Source organism: Miniopterus natalensis, chromosome 2 (genome assembly GCF_054644295.1).
Source record: "Miniopterus natalensis isolate mMinNat1 chromosome 2, mMinNat1.hap1, whole genome shotgun sequence".
Taxonomy (NCBI): Eukaryota; Metazoa; Chordata; class Mammalia; order Chiroptera; family Miniopteridae; genus Miniopterus; species Miniopterus natalensis.
In genome coordinates, this window is record NC_142082.1 from 142,852,135 (window position 1) to 142,870,433 (window position 18,299).

General features: G+C 56.3%; 1 protein-coding gene across 1 annotated transcript; it reads right to left on the minus strand.

The window, feature by feature from the left end:
* Positions 1-85: 85 nt before the first annotated feature.
* Positions 86-15,701, minus strand: KCNH3 (potassium voltage-gated channel subfamily H member 3). Its single transcript, XM_087813925.1, has 14 exons — positions 15,520-15,701; positions 14,669-14,803; positions 13,611-13,744; positions 12,922-13,165; positions 12,408-12,565; positions 12,117-12,324; positions 8,136-8,408; positions 7,625-7,824; positions 7,068-7,317; positions 3,618-3,835; positions 2,540-2,871; positions 1,804-1,910; positions 1,069-1,211; positions 86-969 (listed from the first exon to the last, which is right to left on the minus strand). Exons 1-14 carry the CDS (start codon positions 15,647-15,649, stop codon positions 379-381), a joined length of 3,123 nt encoding a protein of 1,040 aa, XP_087670051.1. The 5' UTR covers positions 15,650-15,701; the 3' UTR covers positions 86-378.
* Positions 15,702-18,299: the final 2,598 nt, after the last annotated feature.

Here is an 18,299-nt window from a genome sequence, read left to right on the forward strand (position 1 = left end):
TTCTTTTATTATTACTTTTTAATATAAAAAATGTGGGAACAGCTGAGGCAGGGGCACATGCAGGGGATGGCAGAACCCCTCCTTGGCCTCAGGCCTCTGTCCCCCAGCCTGCAGAGGGAGACAAGGAGGTCAGAAAAGCAGGCTGAGGAGGGGGCCCATAAGAAGGGCCAGATTACTAGCCTGGGGTCTGTCCCTGAGGCTCCATCCTACTGTCCATGAGATCCCAGGGCCAGGCCTTCCTTGGCTCTCAGGCTCCCTTCCCTGAGCCAGCAGGCAACCTGGAGTCTCTGGGGGTGGCTGCCGCCCTCCTCTACCTCGAGGTTGGGCAAAGCAGCAGATGGCAGCATGTCTGGCAACACTGAGTTCTGGTGCTGGCAGTCAGACCCCTGTGCCTTCTTCCTGGGTCCACTGGACCGTGCCAGAGCCATGGCAGCCAATAAGCACCATCTCCAGGCTGTGGGGTTCCCAAGGCAAGGCCAGGCCCCCTGACCCTGGTGGGGGCTCTCCAGTGCTGGCAGCCTCAGCCTGGCTCACAGGCTCCACGGGCCCAGTCCTAGCCCCTTCAGGAGGCTGTGAGCCAGGGCTGCTAGGCTCAGGACAGAGTTCTGAGCCTGGTAGCTCTGAGTCAGAGGTGGAGGTCCAGAAAGCTGTTGTTTGAGGCCAGGGGGAGCTCTGAGATGCTGGGGGACCCCAGGGCCAGGGTGCCACAAGAGGAGGGGGCCCTGGACGAGGGTGGGGCCAGGTCCCACTCAAGACAGAGTCAGCTGGGGGCTGCAGACAGTAGGAAGATGCCCCAGTGTCCACACACAGAGGCTGCAGGAGTCCAGAGGTGCTGGCTGGGCATTGCCCCTCTCTGGATGCCTGAGGGCAGGGGCCCTCTCCATGGGGCGCCAGGAGGAGCTGCACTGCCTGGCGCAGGGACTGCAGTCCCTCCCGCATCTGCAGCACCTGCTCAGACAGCTCCATCACCTTTGGGGAGGGAAGAGGGTGAGGTCAGAGTTGAGTCAGGACCTTACACAATAGCAGGGCCCCTCCCCCCACCCTGCCTCCACTTTGCCCCTGACCCACCGCCTGCCGAAGCTTGTCCAGCGTGTCTGTGTTACTTGCCTCACTGGGTCCGAGAGGGACGGTCAGCAAGCTGTTCTCTGTGGACCGTAAGATGAGGTTACTAGCCAGGGCTGATAAAAGGAGGTAGCTCAGGGTCCAGGCCTCTGCCCCAATTAACACAGACCACATTGGCCTGGCAGGAAGGGCCACTTTAGGCCTTGCCCAAGTTGCTGAATTCTGCCCAAACTTCCGGGGGGCCTTGGACACTGCCCTGTGCTTTCCACCTGGGGAAGCTGCTTTCTGTGCCTGTCTCTTGTTCTGTCCTCCAGGGACATGGACACTCCTGGGAGCTCATTACCTGGTCCACTCCCAGGGCTGCCTGGCATGGCTGGGCCCGTTTTCAACTTTGCCTCCTCAGCCCTCTATCCTCCCAGTGAGCCAAACCATGCGTAAGTCTTAGCAACATTATCTTACTTGACATGCACAACAACCATTTTACAGACTGGAAGCTGGGATGAGAACCAAGGTGACACTGCTAGAGAGCTGACAGCACAGATCCAAACCCCCATATAGGAGCTGCAGCTACCCTCCAACACCAAGGTGCTGGTCTTAACCACCAAACTCCCTGCCCATACCATGCAGGTGAGTGAGGGCAAAAGGGTTTCCAGGCAACATCTGCATCCTGTTGGTTTCTCAGAGGTTCACAGAGCAAAGGGACTGCCCTGCCAACCTCCCCCAGTCACCGGGCCCCAGTACCTGGTCCTGGGGAGGGGCTGCTGCTACATTCCGGGACAGACTGTCCCATGCGGAAAGAGAATTTGGGTTGGTCAGAGCCACAGCCGTCCTCAATGCCATCTACTACCCTGTGGACACAGGCACCAGGACAATAAATCGACAGGCAGCCACTGTAGTGTTTCCTGGGACAAGATGCCCCAATGTCTTCGTATAGGAGCTGCAGGACCCTGGAGCTGGGACAGGGGGCTTGGGACCCCAAAAGAAAGATAACATGAGAGGTCCCTTCCCCTGGGACAAGAGTGGGAACCTTTTTCTGCCAAGAGTCATTTGGATATTTAGAACATTTGTGGGCCATACAAAATTATCAACTTAAAAATTACCTATGAAAAAAGCTCCTAGATTTATTGAATTTCGAGTCCCTCCTGCAGTTGTCTTGGCAGGGCCAGACCAAATGATTTCACATTCCCTACCCCTGCCCTAGGAGATTGTAGTTTCACTGGGGATCCAAGATTGAGAGACATGAAACAGCAAGAAAGTTCCAAGCTGAGTTCTCAATGGTGGGGTATGGGAGCTCCAGTAGCATGCAGTATTTATATGAATGGTGGGGTGGGGGCAGCAGGAAGGTGGAGGAGTCAAGGAAGGCTTCCTGGAAGAGGCTGGGAGGGATTAGGATGGAAGGATGGGTACCCAGGGCAGGGGTGTGACTGGCTGGGCACCATCATCTCTGTGAAAGAGTAGCGGCCCAGGGTCTGCTCACCTGGGGCTCAGATCTGGCGGCACATTCCATGACACGGGGGGCAGCTGCAGCCCCTCTAAACTCCGAGGGTGTGCAGAGGGGCCAGCCTCAGCCTGCAAAGCTCCTGTCTTCCCTGGCCGCCCTCTGCCACCTAGACGGGACCGGGGTGCGGTTCTATGCGGGGATAGCAGCTTGGCGGCAGAGGAGGAGGAGGTGCAGCCTGGGGACAGCAGGGGGCTGGAGGGTTCATCAGCTGGGGCTGGTGAGGCTGCAGGGCCCTGCTCCCCATCTGTCTCCTTTTCCTCCAGTGTGGACATGAGGGTGTTGTCGCCACTCAGGGAACTGGTGTCAGCCTGGGGACAGTGGGGGACAGGGAACTGGCATAGATAAGCCCTTACTGCGCTCTACTCATCTCCCCCACCCTGGCCTCATCTCCTAGAAGACAGGAGCCATTTCTGTTAAACAGGGTGCCCAGTATATCCCACCCTGCTGAGGAAGGAGCTCAGTTGGGGGAGGGAAGGGCTGCTTTTCTGCTGCCACCAGATCACTAAGCCCCTCAAAATTCTAGCCAAGTGTAGCTTGGTACCTTAGGCTAACTGAACTACCCAAGAGAACACAGTACTAAAAACTGGTTTGGAATTTGTGACATGTCAGGAAAATTCAAAAGCCCCTCAGAGCAGTTTTATTTCACTGTGAAGAGCTCAGCAGGACTTCCTTCAGAGGTGGCCTGGTAGGCTGTGAGTAGCCCTACCCACCCTGCCCACCCTGCCCTGTGGGTGCCATCCCTCATCTTCGGCCTAGTCTCCTTTTCTGGTTCCAGTGGACTTGGCCGCCCTCCCCTAAGACCTTGTTCTGGAGGCCAGGCTGTCTCAGGTGGGCTAGGGAGAACTGGGAAGGGTGGCTGAGCATGGCTGAGCTGGGCTCTAAAGGACAGAATGTGAGTGTGAAGGGGCAGGGAGAGTGTAGACCCCCTATTGTGTGAGGGGTGCTCATCCAGGCCATGTACTCACACAGCACCTCCAAAGACCCTAGCCTCTGCCCACCTCACTAGGCTCCCTGGCACTCCAGCCTCTTCCATGCACATACCCAGCACCCTCACCTCCGTAGGGCCTCCGCCAGCACCCAGGTTGTAGCTGAGCTCCCCTCGGAGGCCCTGGCTGAAGCGCGGGGCAAACTCAGGGTACAATGCCAGGCTTTCGTGCAGCCCAGCCAGCTGCAGACACTGCAGGACACAGTATGTCAGTCCTTTCACATCGGCATTGGCCTTGACCACCTGCTCACGCCGGGGCAGCTCACAGCCAATCAGATCACCCTTCCCTGGGGAGAGGAAGCAGAAGTCAGTGAGTCTGCCCCTCAGCCACTCCAGAGGGAAGTCAAGAGAGGCTGCTGAGTTTTCCTCCTGGACTGAGGAGTTTCCAGCTGGACCCTCACTGTGGGGCCTGAAGGCCAGGGCAGAGAGGAGCACAGGGGCCAGGCCCTGGCAGAACACTGTGACCCAGATGTTTCAGCACACTAGGGATCAAAGCCACTGTGCTGAAACGCATCCAAATTTGACCTCTGAGGCTGCCAAGCTGTCACCAATTCTAGTGGCTCCTGGCCTGCCTGGGGATTCAGCATCCTCGGGGCAATTTAAAACAATCAGACTCCCAGACCCCATCCCTACCTACAGAATTAGAGTATCTATGGGAGACTCCACAATCCAATGGTTTTCCAGCCTCACAGGTGATTTGGGTGTAGCTTATCCAGGAAGGGTGTGAAACCAGCAGGTTAGTGCCCCATGTGGCACAGTGAAAATGTCAGGCGGCCTTGTACTTCACACTTAGAGCCCTGGGGCCTTGTCTTTACAATAGATCCTATATTGAACTGATCTTACCAGCAGGTGTCAATGAAGGGTTTTCCCACCACCCGCTGACTCTGCCACCTGGCTGACAGTAGTTGCACATCTGCATTCCCAGCTCAGAAATGTTAAATGATGTGGGGAAATGTGTCTTAGAATCAATGAAATATAGTGTCTCCGATCAGGCACGTGGTGAGGATTAAGTTAGTAAAGTGCCTGACACATAGGCCACCAATCAAAACTCATTTCCTTTCCTACCCTGCAGACAAGAGTCCCCTGTAGATTCTTCCAACAGGGATGGTATGCCATCAGGATTGGGCGGTGAGCACTCACTGCCCTCACAAGCCAGTTCAACCCACAGCCAGGCAGTTCACAAGATCAGAAAGCATTTCCTTAAAGAAGAAGGTGGATCACTGCCACCTGCGCTGTGGGCTGCCTCATGCTGCCGGCAGAACTCTAAACGTTCATGGACTTTTGCTCACACTTAAGACTAGAATGCATCACTGTTAAATCTTATTTTCTTGGTTTCAGGCCATCCTGGTTCCTTTTGAGAGCTGTTTGGATCTCAATGTGATCATCTGATGAATGAGCTCTCTCTCCTTGTATGTGTCATCTGGAAACAGGATAAGTGTTTATTTCTTGTCTTCATCCAAGAGGTCAGATAAAAATGAGAAACAGGACATGACCAAGGACAGCGTTCCATGCCACTCTGGTCCCTGAGACCACCCTCCAGGCTGGCATCTCAGCCAGACCCTCCAGCTCAGTTCATCAAGCGCAGTAAGATCCTCCTGGAGCCAGAGCCCAACCCACCTCTCTTCTGCTTGCCTTCTTCCTCCCCCACAAGTGAGTTTGCACATGCTTAGCTGTTAGTTCACACACAGAGGGAGGGACCAGAATCGACATTGCTAGATGCATGGTGAGCCTTAGCTGCCAGGAGCAGGTGGGAGGCACTGGATGTTCAACTAAAAAAGCAGTTGGGAGGTGGGATGAAGGCAAAACAGCAAACCAGGTCATGGGCAACCGGGCACTCTCCGGGCACCCATAGCCACCAAGTCAACAGAGGAAACAGTTCATTCAGAACCTAGGACAGACCAAAGGTGACATAAGTCCCGGCGCTGGGGACATTCTGGAGGCAAAGGCTCAGGGTGAAGGCGGTGGCCATTCTTGTGGTTCCGTCTTAATTCTGAATGTGGCTATTCTAAGATCTGGTGCCTGGCATCAGTGAAGACATACTCTTGTAGGACTCGTGCCAGCTCCCAGCCACACTGCTTCCTCGCTGCAAGCTGAAGCCATCTGTTTAATAATCCACTCGACAATCTTGCTTTGGGATGTCCAGTCTGCAATTGTCAAAATCTGTCTTTTCGCCCTTCAGAATTTCTCCAGTTCTCTGCAAGTTCTCAAGGACTGACAGACATATGTGAGTGGCCATTAACTCTGTTTGCTCAGAATCCTGGCACAAACTGCAGCTGGCCCAGAAGTCAAACTCATGAATGACACGAGGTGAAGGTTGTAGTAGCCTCTGGCCTCTCTCAGTTCCAAGACCCCCCTGATGGTATTTCTTTCTCCTGTTTCCTATCAGAACATCCACCTGCTCAAAGGAGAGAGGATGGACACACAGTAGCTGCTGGGCATCTGGTCACCCTGGTTCTCCAGATTACTACACACCTCAGTTGCTCTAGGCATCATTTGTCCCCACAGAAAGTCTACAAGTGCTTGGCTGCCTAAGTATTAGGCTGTGGTTGGGGTGCCACCTCCTTTCTATCCACTCCTGTCCTGTGTGCAAGGCCCTTGATTACCCATGCAGATCACAGGCCCTCTGGGGTCACTGCTGACAGCCTCCAACAGTCGGGTGCCATGCAGCCCATTTCCTGGATGCTCAAATGTGCTGTACATCCTGAAACAAAGCCTTTTCTTTGGTGCAGAGTCTCTACAGAGCAGAGTGCCTGCAAACACAGTGTAGGAAGCCTGAGGTTTAAAGTTGGGCAGACTAGCTCTAACCCCAGCCTGCCAGTTCATTAACCTCTGGGAACTTTCGCCTCCTTCCATGTAAAACAGGAATAACAACACTTCCTCCCCCTGGGTTTTGAAGGTTGCTGGAGATGAAGCTCCCCTGCTAAGACCCTGGCGTCAGCACTATTATGATGCTGATTCCATAACTGCAATCTCTTCCATGTCTAGGGAATGGATCCTTCATCTTCACCTCTTTCTTTTGCCAAGAAAAGAGTATACACGCTGAGTCTAAGCTCTGCTATCACCTGCAAGGCCCTGGGCTTGCTCTGTCATCTGCCCTGGGAAAGTAGCATCTCCCCTCTCCATGGCCCAATGGTTGTGGGAGCCCTGCAAGGAAAACTTCCATTCCTCACTTTTCCAGCCCTGCCTGAACACTCTTCAGCACTTAAATCCTCAGCATTTGAATTTCCTCCTTGGCAGGAAGTGCTGATCTGCCTCCCACTCCATCCCCCATAGACTAAGACTGGTCCTCCACTCACTCTGGCCACCAACACCCTCGAAATTGTTTCCACCTCCTTGTGTTGCCACCTTATGGTCACTAGGTCCACTCTGAGCTTTGCCCAGTGCTCCTTGGCTGCTCCTGGGTCCATCCTGGCTGGTTCTCTCCAGGTGGTCTTGCCTGGGTCCCCTCTCTGGATTTTCTGCAGATGGGGCCATCTGCCTCCCACAAGCCCCTGGGCCCTCTCTCCCACCCTCACAAACCTAGGATGGCAAGCACGGTGCCACCCTTGAGCACCTCCATGGAGCCGGAGCAGACGAAGTAGAGGGCCTGGAGAGCGTCGCCTTGGTGGATGAGGTACTCGCCGGGCGTGCAGAAGGCAGGCCTCAGGGCCAGGGACAGCGCCCGAAGGCAGCCTCGGCTCGCCGCCTCAAACAGAGGCAGCTGCAGGACCTCCTTGTGCAGGTGCATGGCAATGTCTGCTCGAAGCTCATCAGGGAGACTCTGCAGCAGCTGCAGGTGGGGAGCAGGAGTGGGATTTGGGGTGGCAGAAAGGGAGGCAGCCTCCAGCCAGCCCCACAGGGCTGCCTCCCTTTCAACCACTTTAGCCCCTCCATGAGCAGCCCAGCTTTCCTCCTCCAGACCTAACAGGAGTGGAGAGGGGCCTCCGAACCTTCCTGGCTGCCCTCTGTTCCATGCTGCTGTTCCCCCAGCAGAGAGCGGAGGCAGGAAACCAGGATTCTGCATTCCTTGCGTCCCAACCCACTTGCACACCCCTTGAGGGAGCAAGGGCTAGAAGGGCCAGCCCTGGAGGCCTCACCTCTGTGGTGTCGATACCATTGTTCACGGCCCAGGTTGCCTGGAAGTACTCGAGCATGCGCTGCTTGAGGGGCTTGGGGATGCGGTGGATGCGGATGTAGTCACGCAGGTCGCGGGTGCGGCTGTGGTACAGAAAGCGGCGGGCGTACATGCGCTGGATGATGGCCGTCACGTTCCCAAACACCACCGCGTGCATCAGGGCTGGGGAGGGTGGCGAGAGGGGGTCACTTCCAGGACTGGCTTGGCCCAGCCTGGCTGACACCATGCTGGATACATCTGTCCTATGACCCTACCCCCTCTACCCTCCCCAGGCTCCTGGGCAAGGCATAAGGGCTGGTGGGTGGCATGGAGGCCTGCAGCCGGGTGGGCTCTCCTGGCCTTGGCCTCAAGTTCCTTGGGCTCCCTAAAGCAGAAGAACTTCTGGGAAAAACCTTGGAACCCTGGAAGGTGGAAAGGGAGGGGCCCCTGGGGCCAAAAGTCTGGGAGTGGTCCCAGAGATTGGCAGGCCTCACCACCGATGAGCATGGTGCAGATGGAGAAGATCTTCTCTGTGTCTGTGTTAGCAGACACGTTGCCGAAGCCCACGCTGGTGAGGCTGCTGAGTGCGAAGTAGAGGGAGGTGATGTAGGCACTGCGTAGTGACGGGCCACCAAGGAGCTCCAGCCCCGTCCTGTTGACCTCACTGCTACAGTTGTCATTCTGGCCAGAGCTGTTGGCTGCAGCTGGGCTCTGGCCTACCAGGTAGTAGGGGGTCTCCAGTCGGCGGGCCAGCTCCTGCAGCCAGCCTGGGAAGGGAGCAAGTGGGCCTGAGTCAGCAGGACAGCACCGCCAGGCTGTGGGTTCAGGTATGCCTGCTGGTACCCCCAGGGTGGGGGACATGTGCATGCAGATCTACCCCCATGGCTTCCCTCCAGCCTTCCTCCTCTGCCGGCCCAGTACTCCCCTCTCCATTCCCTCAGCCCTGGGCAAGACAAACACGTGATGACAAGGCTGAGGTTGCCATCTCCCCAGCTGGTGTCTATTGGTGCTGAGGATGGAGCAAGGAGCACTGTGCCCTCTTCCCCACAGCTGGCACTATTCCCAGACAATCGTCTCCAGGGCTGGATGGGTGAGGCCACCTCTTCTGCCTTGTCCACCCAGACGCCTCTTGCTCTTTCTTTGAACTTGCCTGCTCCAGAAAGCTGCTTCCCATTCAGCCTCATCCCTCCCCACAAGCGCACACACCACTCAACCTCACATACATTTTCTCAAGCACAGTGACATGGATATGCACATAAACACTATCAAGGCTACACAGCGCTCTGCACAGTCAGGAGGACAAGGACACACACGTGTGAGCATGTTCACACATGCTAGGCCACACAGAAAAACCCATGCACACTTGGGAGATAGGCAAGGCTACACAGGTGTTTGCACACTGGTGCCCAGGTTGAGGAGGGGACATACTGGCATGGACATACACACACACAGGTGAGGACACTCGAAGACCACAGAGAGGCAGGCACCTGTGCACATGCAGAGGCCTTCAGCCCACATGCAGACAGGCCAGCCTGGGCTGCTGGGTGGAGGCCAAAGATCATCCCAATCTCCCCATCAACTCCACATTCTCTGGGCTCCCCTTGGCAGGAGATGGGAACAGTCAGACCTATGTCTTCACATGCAATCTGCCCCTCCCACCTCAACACACCCTAGGCCTCCTGCTCCACACTCTCCTCAACACCTTACGCATGTTGCCCCCCACAATCCCGACTCCCCTCCTCTCACCCACCCACCCATTTATTCATGCAACCTGATGCACAGAAGCCAGGAGCTGGGGGACCCACAGGAGCTTACTGCAGAGTAGAAGCTACATCTCAGTTACACAGGCCCAAGTGCCACATGACGGAGCTCAAACCAACATGCTATGGAGTAGGGCCAGAAGTATAGATGTCTCCTCTTCCTGGAACAGGAGACATTTATACTTCATCTTAGAGGATGGATAGAGTTTTGATACAAAGAAACTGAGGTGGGGAGGTCATTCCTGATCTAGGGAAAGGCATGAGACAAACCTCAAGATGGAGACAAGGAGAGACAAGCTGCTCGTCTTAGCTAGAATGGGGGTTCACACTGGGGCATCAAATTCCAGGCCAAGGAACTTGGGGGTTTGTGATAAGGCATGAGCCAAGATGAGGATTCCTCCTTCTGTTACTTAGGTGTTCTGTGAGAATGCAGGGCAGTATGTAAAACTTTTCAGTTATTAGTTGGGTCTCTGAAGTGAAGCCAGTTGCTACGCGAGGAGGGTGGGGGGCTGGGAGGGCAAGAAGCAGGAGCATGAGGGGAGCTGGCAAAGGTGCCTTTCCTCTCTGTCTTGGCCTGGGGCCTTCATGTGGGCTGGGTCAGGCCAGCAGAGGCTGTTCTGGAGGCTGGTGACTTTCATACTGTGAATTGATTCCCTCAGTACTTACTTAGCACAGTCTTGAAAATCCAGTCCATGTCCACTGGGCTCATGGGAATCTGACTGGGGCAGGAACTCTATGTCCATACCATGGACTGTGAAACAGGGGAACCAAGACAAGGAAGCCAAGGGAAGGTGCCTCCTACAGACAGAGCCAGGCCAGCAGGGGGTGCCACTCTTCCCCTAGGGACATCCTTCCAGGCCTGGAATTTGGGAGGTCTGGGTGTGACTCTAACTCAGGTTGGGGGTAGTTTCCCTGGAAAAAAAAGGGGGAGATGATGACCTGAAGAACTTGGAAACTCCCCAGATGTGAACTAGTACCAGCCCCAAATAAAACAAAATTACTCTGGAACTTAGGGTTAAAGGGTACAAGAATTGCCATGTATAGCTGCAAAATAATTAGCCAGCTCCCCACATCCTCATGCTCTCCATGAGGGGCTCGCTCAGAGCCCTCTGGGAGCCAAAGGTGTTCCTAACATCAACTCTGCACACCCTGTGAAGTGGCCAGGACAAAGGAGCACATGGACTAAGACCCAGGGTGTCTGGGTCCCCTTTGGGAATGGAGGGGCTGACCCAGGAATTTGGTATCTTAGCCCACTTTGGGGTCAGGGCTTTGTGTCACCATTATCCATCTCCTGGTTCGCTGGGTAGGCGTCTGAGCCCAGAGCAGCTTTCACCACAGCTCCCCTCTGGGAAGGGCAGGCACCAAGGAGCTGACACTGCCGGAGTGTCTGTGTGCTCGGCAACTGGAGAGGCTGGGAAATATCTAGGCGGCCCTCTGGATTACACACCGGTCTCTGTGGGCTTGGTGAAGGAGAGAGAATTCACAGAAGCCCCCTCATCCCTGGGAACTGATCAGAGCAGGTTTCTGAGGCCAAGCTGGATCCCACCACGGAGTGGACAGTCATGACAGGCTGTCTGAGCAGCTGGTCTCTTGCCCACTCACTGGAAACAGAAGCTAAAGGCCAGCTACCGGGAAGTTACCAGAGGGCTGGAGGACATGGGAGGAAGACCAGTGTGTTGAATTTTGGAGCTGCAAGTATGGAAGTTAGAAATGACTGCGACAGAATGGTTTGGAGTTAGAAAAAAAAACGGAAGTTGAGATCCATGTATTGGTACCAGTGGAATTGCAAGGAGCACAAGGTGAGAGGGTGGAAGAGATCTGAGGAAAGCTCGGACCTGAGAGGGGCTGGAGCAGGAAGAGGCCCAGCCTAGGGCAGAGAGGCAGAACATTTCAAAAGAGTATGGTCGGCAGGGCCAGGTGCTACAGGGACTTCAAGGGGGTGAGGGTCTGCTCCCAGAAGGTCACTGTGGCCTGGCTGGGTGACATTTTGGGTGATTTTTTGGGATGAGAGGTGGAGGTGGAAGCCCTCCTAGCAGGAGTTAAGATGTGAGTGGGAGGTAAGCAGAGGGAGGGTTTGTGAAAGTGGAGGTGAAATGAAGGAGAGTGAAGACACTGGTGGGATGCAGAAAAAGACCGCGTTTTAGGCTGGAGGAGGGCTGAGAAGCAGCGGAGGGAGATGCAGCCTGAAGGTGACAAGAGTTGGAAAGAAGGCTTAGGAGCTGAGGTATTGGGAGACAAGCTTCAGGGAAGGTGGCAGGAAAGTGCCAGACATCAGAGGAACCCTGGCTCCCTGCTCAGCCCTCCCAGCTGGGCAGGGTCTTAAAGAATGTGATAAAAATTTGGCCACGAGGTCATTATGGGTGAATAAGACTCCTCCAGGCAGACCACCAGGCTTTCTCCACAACGCCCAGCTGCTGGAAAACAGGCCTACTGTGAGGTGATGGCTCTGTCACACTCACACCTGCACACACATACCACCCCCACATTCTTCTCACAAACACTCATCTACTTGCACACATGTTGCTGTGACACACACACAAGCACACACACATGCAGACTAGTATACATCTCTGACACCTCACACCAGCTCACAAAAATGCCCTGACAGAGACACATGCACTCACACTTCCCTGACACACGTATACTCGAGTAGACACACTCCCGGGCACATATCTATGCACACTCGAACACCCTCTCCCACCCAGCCTCCAGTACCGATCTCTGGCAACTCAGATGCGCTGCTCTCAATCTCCTGCTGGCCAATGTAGAACCAGACACAGGCCACCCAGTGGGCGAGCAGGGCGAACACAGCCATGAGCAGGGTCAGCACCACAGCGCTGTACTGCGAGTAGCGGTCCAGCCGTGGGAGCAGGCGCAGCAGCCGCAGCAGCCGCACAGTCTTCAGCAAGTGGGCCCCGAAGTACTGAGGTGGGGAGGGAGGGAGGTCACCTCTGGGCCAGCCCCCACTGTCCTGCCCCACAGCCCACCCTGCCCAGCAACACTGACCACGTTGACCTTGAAGGCTTGTAGCAGGTCAAAGGGCAGGGCTGCGATGACATCCAGCAGGAACCAGGTGGTAACATAGTGAAGGCAAATGGACTTGGGGGCAAATACCACCTGGCCAGACTTGGACACGAACGTGGTTCGGAAATTCAGCACGATGTCTGTGGAATGTCCGGGTGAGAGTTGGATCAGGGTAGGGAAGAGCCACTCCTTACTGGGCACCAGCTCAGTATGTGACACTATCCTGGGCCCTTCCTTGACCTGCAGTAACTCTAAAAGATGAACACTGCTATGCCTACTTGATGGAGAAAGAAACTGAGGGTTGGAGAGGTTATGATCGGCTCAAGGTCACATAACTCACTAATGGCAGAGACACATTTGGAACCCAGGTCTGATTTCAAAGCCCACAGGTCACAAACAGGAGGGGGGCAAGGGGCACTGGAGCCATGCAGACTATCCCCACCAAAGTCTGAGGGGCACCTGGCATGAAGTTGGGTAGGAAGCAGAGGGCACCTACCAAGAATGAAGAGGACCTCCACTGCCAGGTCGCAGACGCTGGGGGGGCCACGGGCGGCACTGGGCTCCCGGGCTGTGCTCACACACACACTGTAGGGCACAGTGACAGCCACATAGAGGGTAGCGAGCAGGATGAAGCCGTCCCAAGTGGCCCTCAGTGCCCCACAGTGCAGCAGGATGAATGGTGACTTCCGAATGGCGGCAACTTTGTACTCAGGCAAGTTTGGCTTCTCCCCAAACACCTTCTGAGTGAGGCAGGGCAGGTCCAGGCAGGATGACAGGAAATTGGTACAGGCTGAGTTTGGATAGGGTCCAGGACAGGCATCCATCTTAGTTCCCTCTCTGCATTCTCAAAGCAACCTCTGATGTAGGCATTAGAGTCCTCACGTTATAGATCAGAAGATTGGGGATTAGGGAGGTCAAGTGACTTAGCTAAGGTTACACAGCTGCTTAGGGAAGGAGCCAGGAATGAGTCAGGGCCCATCTGACCCCAGGGCCAAGACTCTCCTCTATATCTTTGATGGATCAGGTATATGACAGTCCCTCCCTCAGTCACAACCCCAAAGCACTGGTGGGACCTGTGTTGCCCCCTGGACACTCTCTATGTGGTTGGCTTAGTTCCCCCTTCCATCTCCTCAGCCTGCCCCTACCCCGTCCCAACCCCCAGGCACACCCTAGTGCTCAGTCCACCTTATTGAGCTTGTGCTTGCCCTTGGGTTGCTTCTGCAGGTGCCCAGACAGGTGATAGAGCACAGCCCGGCTCCGCCGCCGGTTGGCATTGAAGCCCTTGGCTCCTGACCGGCCATATCGGCGCCGGCCACGACCTGCAAAAGAAGAGGGGCCCATGAGGATGATGGGGGAATGGTCTTGGGTGTATGATACTAGCTGCTGGTCTATGAACAGGTCTAGCTCATTGACTAGCCTGTTTAGAGTTGGAGGCTCTGGCATTCCTCACTCCCTAGGATCACTTGCACCCCCAGCAAAGGGCAATCCTACTGGTGCTTACAGACACTACTCCCAGTGCCTGCTTGAAGGAGAAGGTTTGGACCAAGGCAAGGCAGGAGAGGATCTCCACAAGGAAAGGCCTGGGAACAGAGGGAAGAGGTGGTTCCTGGGGGGAGGGGGGCAGTGCAGAGCAAGCGGAAGACCATCAGGCAGAGTTGCAGAAGCTCAGAGGAGCCCAGGGTCCAGGTGCAAGAATCACCACGGACTTACATTGTAGAGAGGCTGACCTAGGGCTGGGAGTGGGGGGTTGGGGAATGGAGAGTACCCAACATCCCAAGTGGCAAGGAGGCCTTGGAGCAGGTTTGGATGACAGCTTGGTGAGCTGTCTAAGGGCCTCCCACAGCCCTGAAAGGATACGAGAGGGGCAAGACTCAAAGAACTTAAAAAGAGGGCTTTGGCCAGGGTTCCCCAGTCAGGCTTGTGTGGGGGAAAAGACACTGGGCTGGGGGTGGTGCTCAGCCTCACTAATTGGTCAGAAAATGGAACTTCACAGGCACTAGTGGAGTTTTCTTTGCTTTCAGTTTCTTAGTAAAGTTAACTTCACAACTCCAACTGTATAGCCACCAGTCTATTTGGAAACAGGCTTTCCATACCTGAGCATGTGCAAGGAGAGCAGCACAGGCCTCTCAGCCCCAGAGCGGGAGTCAATGAGTGCAAATGGGTGGGGGCACCCAGGAGTTCAGGCCTGAGGTAACCAACACCCCAGCCATAGCAGTTAAATCAATGGCCCCACAGGCACCTACCTGTCTCCTTCCATTTGTCAGGGCCCCCTCGGTTCTTGGAGTCACTGATGTCCTTGTGAGAAACCAGGAAGAGAGCCACCTCCCCTTTCTCATTCTTGATGGGTATCACATCCAGCAGACACCAGAATGGGAGCCCTAGGCACAAAGACAGACTCAGCCCAACTCCCCCCCACCTTTTTTAAAAAAAATATATCTTTATTGATTTCAGAGAAAGGAAGTGAGAGGGAGAGAGAGAGATAGAAACATCAGTAATGAGAGAATCATTGATCGGCTGCCTCCTGAAAGCCCCCCACCAGGGATCAAGCCCTGGCATGAGCTCGGGCATGTGCCCTGACCAGGAATCAAACCGCGATCTCCTGGATCCTCAGTCAATGCTCAACAGCTGAGCCACGCCTGGCCAGGCCAAGCTCCCATTCTTTACCCTGCTGAAGGCAACAGAGGCTCCACTAACACCCATGGCCAAGACACAAGCAGTATACTGGGAGGGGAGCAGCAGCCCGCTCCAATTTAGACAGGTCTTGATGGAACAGAGGTGGAAAGCAAACGAGAGGAGGGATGACTGTCAGATATGTGTGATCACAGATCTGTCCTACTGACACTGGGCTATTTTCCTGCTGGGGTGGGGAACCCAAAAGTGGGAAACTGAGTGGAGGCTAAGGATGGGGTGAGGATAGAAGAGAGGAGGGCCAGGGATGGGGATGGGGAGGTGGAAGAGGAGGTGGGTATGTGGGAAGCTGGGATGAGGTGGGGAGATGGAGAATATGAGAATGGAAAGGAGGTACAAATAATGGGGTGGGTGCCAGGCTGGGGGAAACTGAAGAGGTGGGTGGGCTGGCCAGGTGGCCCCTCACCACTCTTCCGGTAAAGGATCAGCTCTGCCTTGAATTCCTTGTGCTCATCCAGGGCTTTGCGGATTTGTTGGCGGACGAGCTCACTGGTGTCTGGCCCATAGAGGAAGGAGCAGGCACAGCCCCGCTGCATGACTTCAGCCCGGGAGAAACCCGTGAGGTCACAGAAGCCATCAGAGCAGTAGACCACAGGGAAGAGCCCGGCCACCTGGGCGTTGCCCAGCACGAAGTTACTGTCTGCAAGAGAGCATCTCTCAGAGGAAGCGTGGGATAGAGGCTCAGGGTCCACCACCCCTTCTTTCCATCAAATGTGGACTTTATAAAATCCAGGAATTGTGTGTGTTGGGGGTGTGAACAGGGTAAGGGCAGGAGCTGTTTCTGAACAGCAATGAGTGTGTCACCTGGGTCAGTGTCCCACTCCTAGCAGTGTGTGTATGAGTGCATTTGAGAATCAGCACGTGTGAACACTGAGGTTGGTGAATGGGTAATGGGTAGGTTTGGGGATGCCCAAAGTGTGTCACCTGGGTCAGTGCCCCACTCCTAGCAGTGTGTGTATGAGTGCATTTGAGAATCAGCACGTGTGAACACTGAGGTTGGCAGCTTGGGGTAATGGGTAGGTTTGGGGATGCCCAAAGGAGGACCAAACCACCAGCTGTAGGCCAGCCTCAGCCCCACCCCTACCTCTGGTCAGGCTCACTCATCAGCTAGGCACTCAATTTGGCTGTGTGGCTTCTCTCACTGGGACTCACCTGGACTGAGAAGTGAGGGGCCACCTGGCTACCATCCATTCATTCTGTGTTCTCTGGTTGAGCCCCAGCTGAGTGCCCTGGCTCAGGAATTAGTGAATGTGATCGAGAATGAGCATGTAAGGATGGTAACTGAACATGGAGTCTGGAGCCAGAAATGAATTGGGGAGTGGGGGGTGCTGAATAAGCAGGCTGCAGGAGCCAAGCACACAGCAAAGCAGATGGAGAAGCCTGGGGTGGGGGGTGGTTCCACCCGCTTTCTATCAGGAACTGGAGACCATGGAGGGCGCTAGGTGGAGAGATGGGAAGCCCCACTGGGCGCGAGCGTGAGGGAGAAAGAGGGGGAGGGGCTTTCACGATTTTGCCGGTGCTCAGAGCCTTGGGAACCCACAATCCAGAAGCTCTGGTCGCCTTCTCCAAACTTCCCCAGTCTTGTTGGTAGTCTCCAAACCTACCCTTATGGGGCTAGCAGACTCAGTGGGTTTAGGCTGGGGGTTTAGGCGGTCAGGTGAGCTTGGCCATACAGTGCGCTCCTGAGTCCCACCTACCCTATCTACGTTTGCAAACCTCTTTTCTAAATCTGTTTTTTGAGCCCTTCCGGCTGTGCTCTAGCACCAAGCCCCCCTCACCCCCTACCCCTCCAGTTCGAAGGTAGTTGATGGGATAGCACCAGACTCAGTGACGGGATGGATAAGACTGACTAGGTTGGGGTTCGTGCCCCAGCTAACAGACGGCAGGCCATGCCCCAAACCCGGGGACTTCTAGCCGTTTTGCCTGGCCTGTGGCAGTGTTGATTTTAAACCTTTAGGGGCGATGGCGTCTGGAAAGAGGCAGTGGTCTCAGCTAATAGCGGGAGCGGGGGTGGGGGGGTGGGGGGGTGGGGCAGGGGGCGGTTAGGAAGGTGAGCACAGAGGGCGGCAGGCCGAGATGTGGGGTGCAGCACCCGCGGAATCCCTGGCAAGGGACGGCTCGTTCAGGAGCCAGTGGGGTGAGGGTCGGACTCACGCGTGCCGTCGAAGCGCGTGGCGATGGTGTCCAGAAAGGTGTTCTGCGGCGCCAGGAGTCCCCGCATGGCCGGCATCTTAGGCGGCCGTGGCCGCCCGCCCCATCCCTCCGGGGCGCGGGGACTCAGGGCCGGGGGAGGGCGCCCAGCTCGGCCACCCCCCGCCGGGCCCCGCGCCCCCTAGCGCAGCCGTCGGGGGACAGTGCCCACCCCGGGCTCGCAGGCCCCGCCGGCCGCCCGCGCGCGAGGGGACGTCCCTGCCGTCGGGGCCCGGAGCATGGCGCGCAGCCCCTCTCGCTCTGGCCGCCCACGAATCCCGGGCTCCGGGCTCAGCGACCGCTGCGCACTCGGCACCTTCCGCTCGCCACGGCGGCGACCGTGGCTCCCGTTTCAGCTGCAGTTCGGCTCCCGCAAGGGCTTGGCTGAGTGCCGGGTCCCCGCAGCTCTCTCCGTCTGTCGGGGAGAAGCGGCAGCTTCCCTCCCTCCCTCGGGCTCCCGCCGCCTGCACCGGGGTAACCATGGAGACCGGGCACACCCAGGCAGGGCCGCCTCCTTAAAGGGACAGACTCCAGCCGAGGGAACCCCCACCCGTCGGGACCTCGGTGAGCGCCCCGGAGGTTGCCGCCCTCCTACCCCCGCCACCCGGCCCACTCTTAGCCGCCCCGTCCGCCCCTCGGAGAGCGACAGGGGAGCGCGCGGTCTGGCTGAGGCTACTCAGTGGCAGGGAAGAGGCGTCTTTCTCAGCGATAGAGACCTGAGGAGAGGCGCGGGGAGGGGGAGGGGGAGGGGGAGGGGGCGGTAGAGGATGCTTTCCCTGAGGAAACTGTAATTGGAAAGGGGCCTGGGCAACCAGCGGAGGAGGTGAAGGCCGGGTAGCTGGCGGAGGTTGGGACCCCTAGATGGATTCCAACTGTACAGGGGAAGTCTAAAAGGCGATTTGGAGGTGGATGGTCTGAGCACAGCTTCTGGGCTTGCAAGCTTTCTCAGCCTCAACTTGACCCCTGGAAAATGGATCTCGCCGCTGCAGCCAGGAG

Coding starts and splice junctions, on each gene's coding strand:
- KCNH3 (XM_087813925.1), bottom strand. CDS start 15,649: ATGCAGCGGGGCTGTGCCTGCTCCTTCCTCTATGGGCCAGACACCAGT. Junction 8,409..12,116: donor ATCTGAGTTGCCAGAGATCG/GTACTGGAGGCT, acceptor CTCCCTTCCCAG/GCTGGCTGCAGGAGCTGGCC. Junction 7,318..7,624: donor ATGGTATCGACACCACAGAG/GTGAGGCCTCCA, acceptor CCCCACCTGCAG/CTGCTGCAGAGTCTCCCTGA.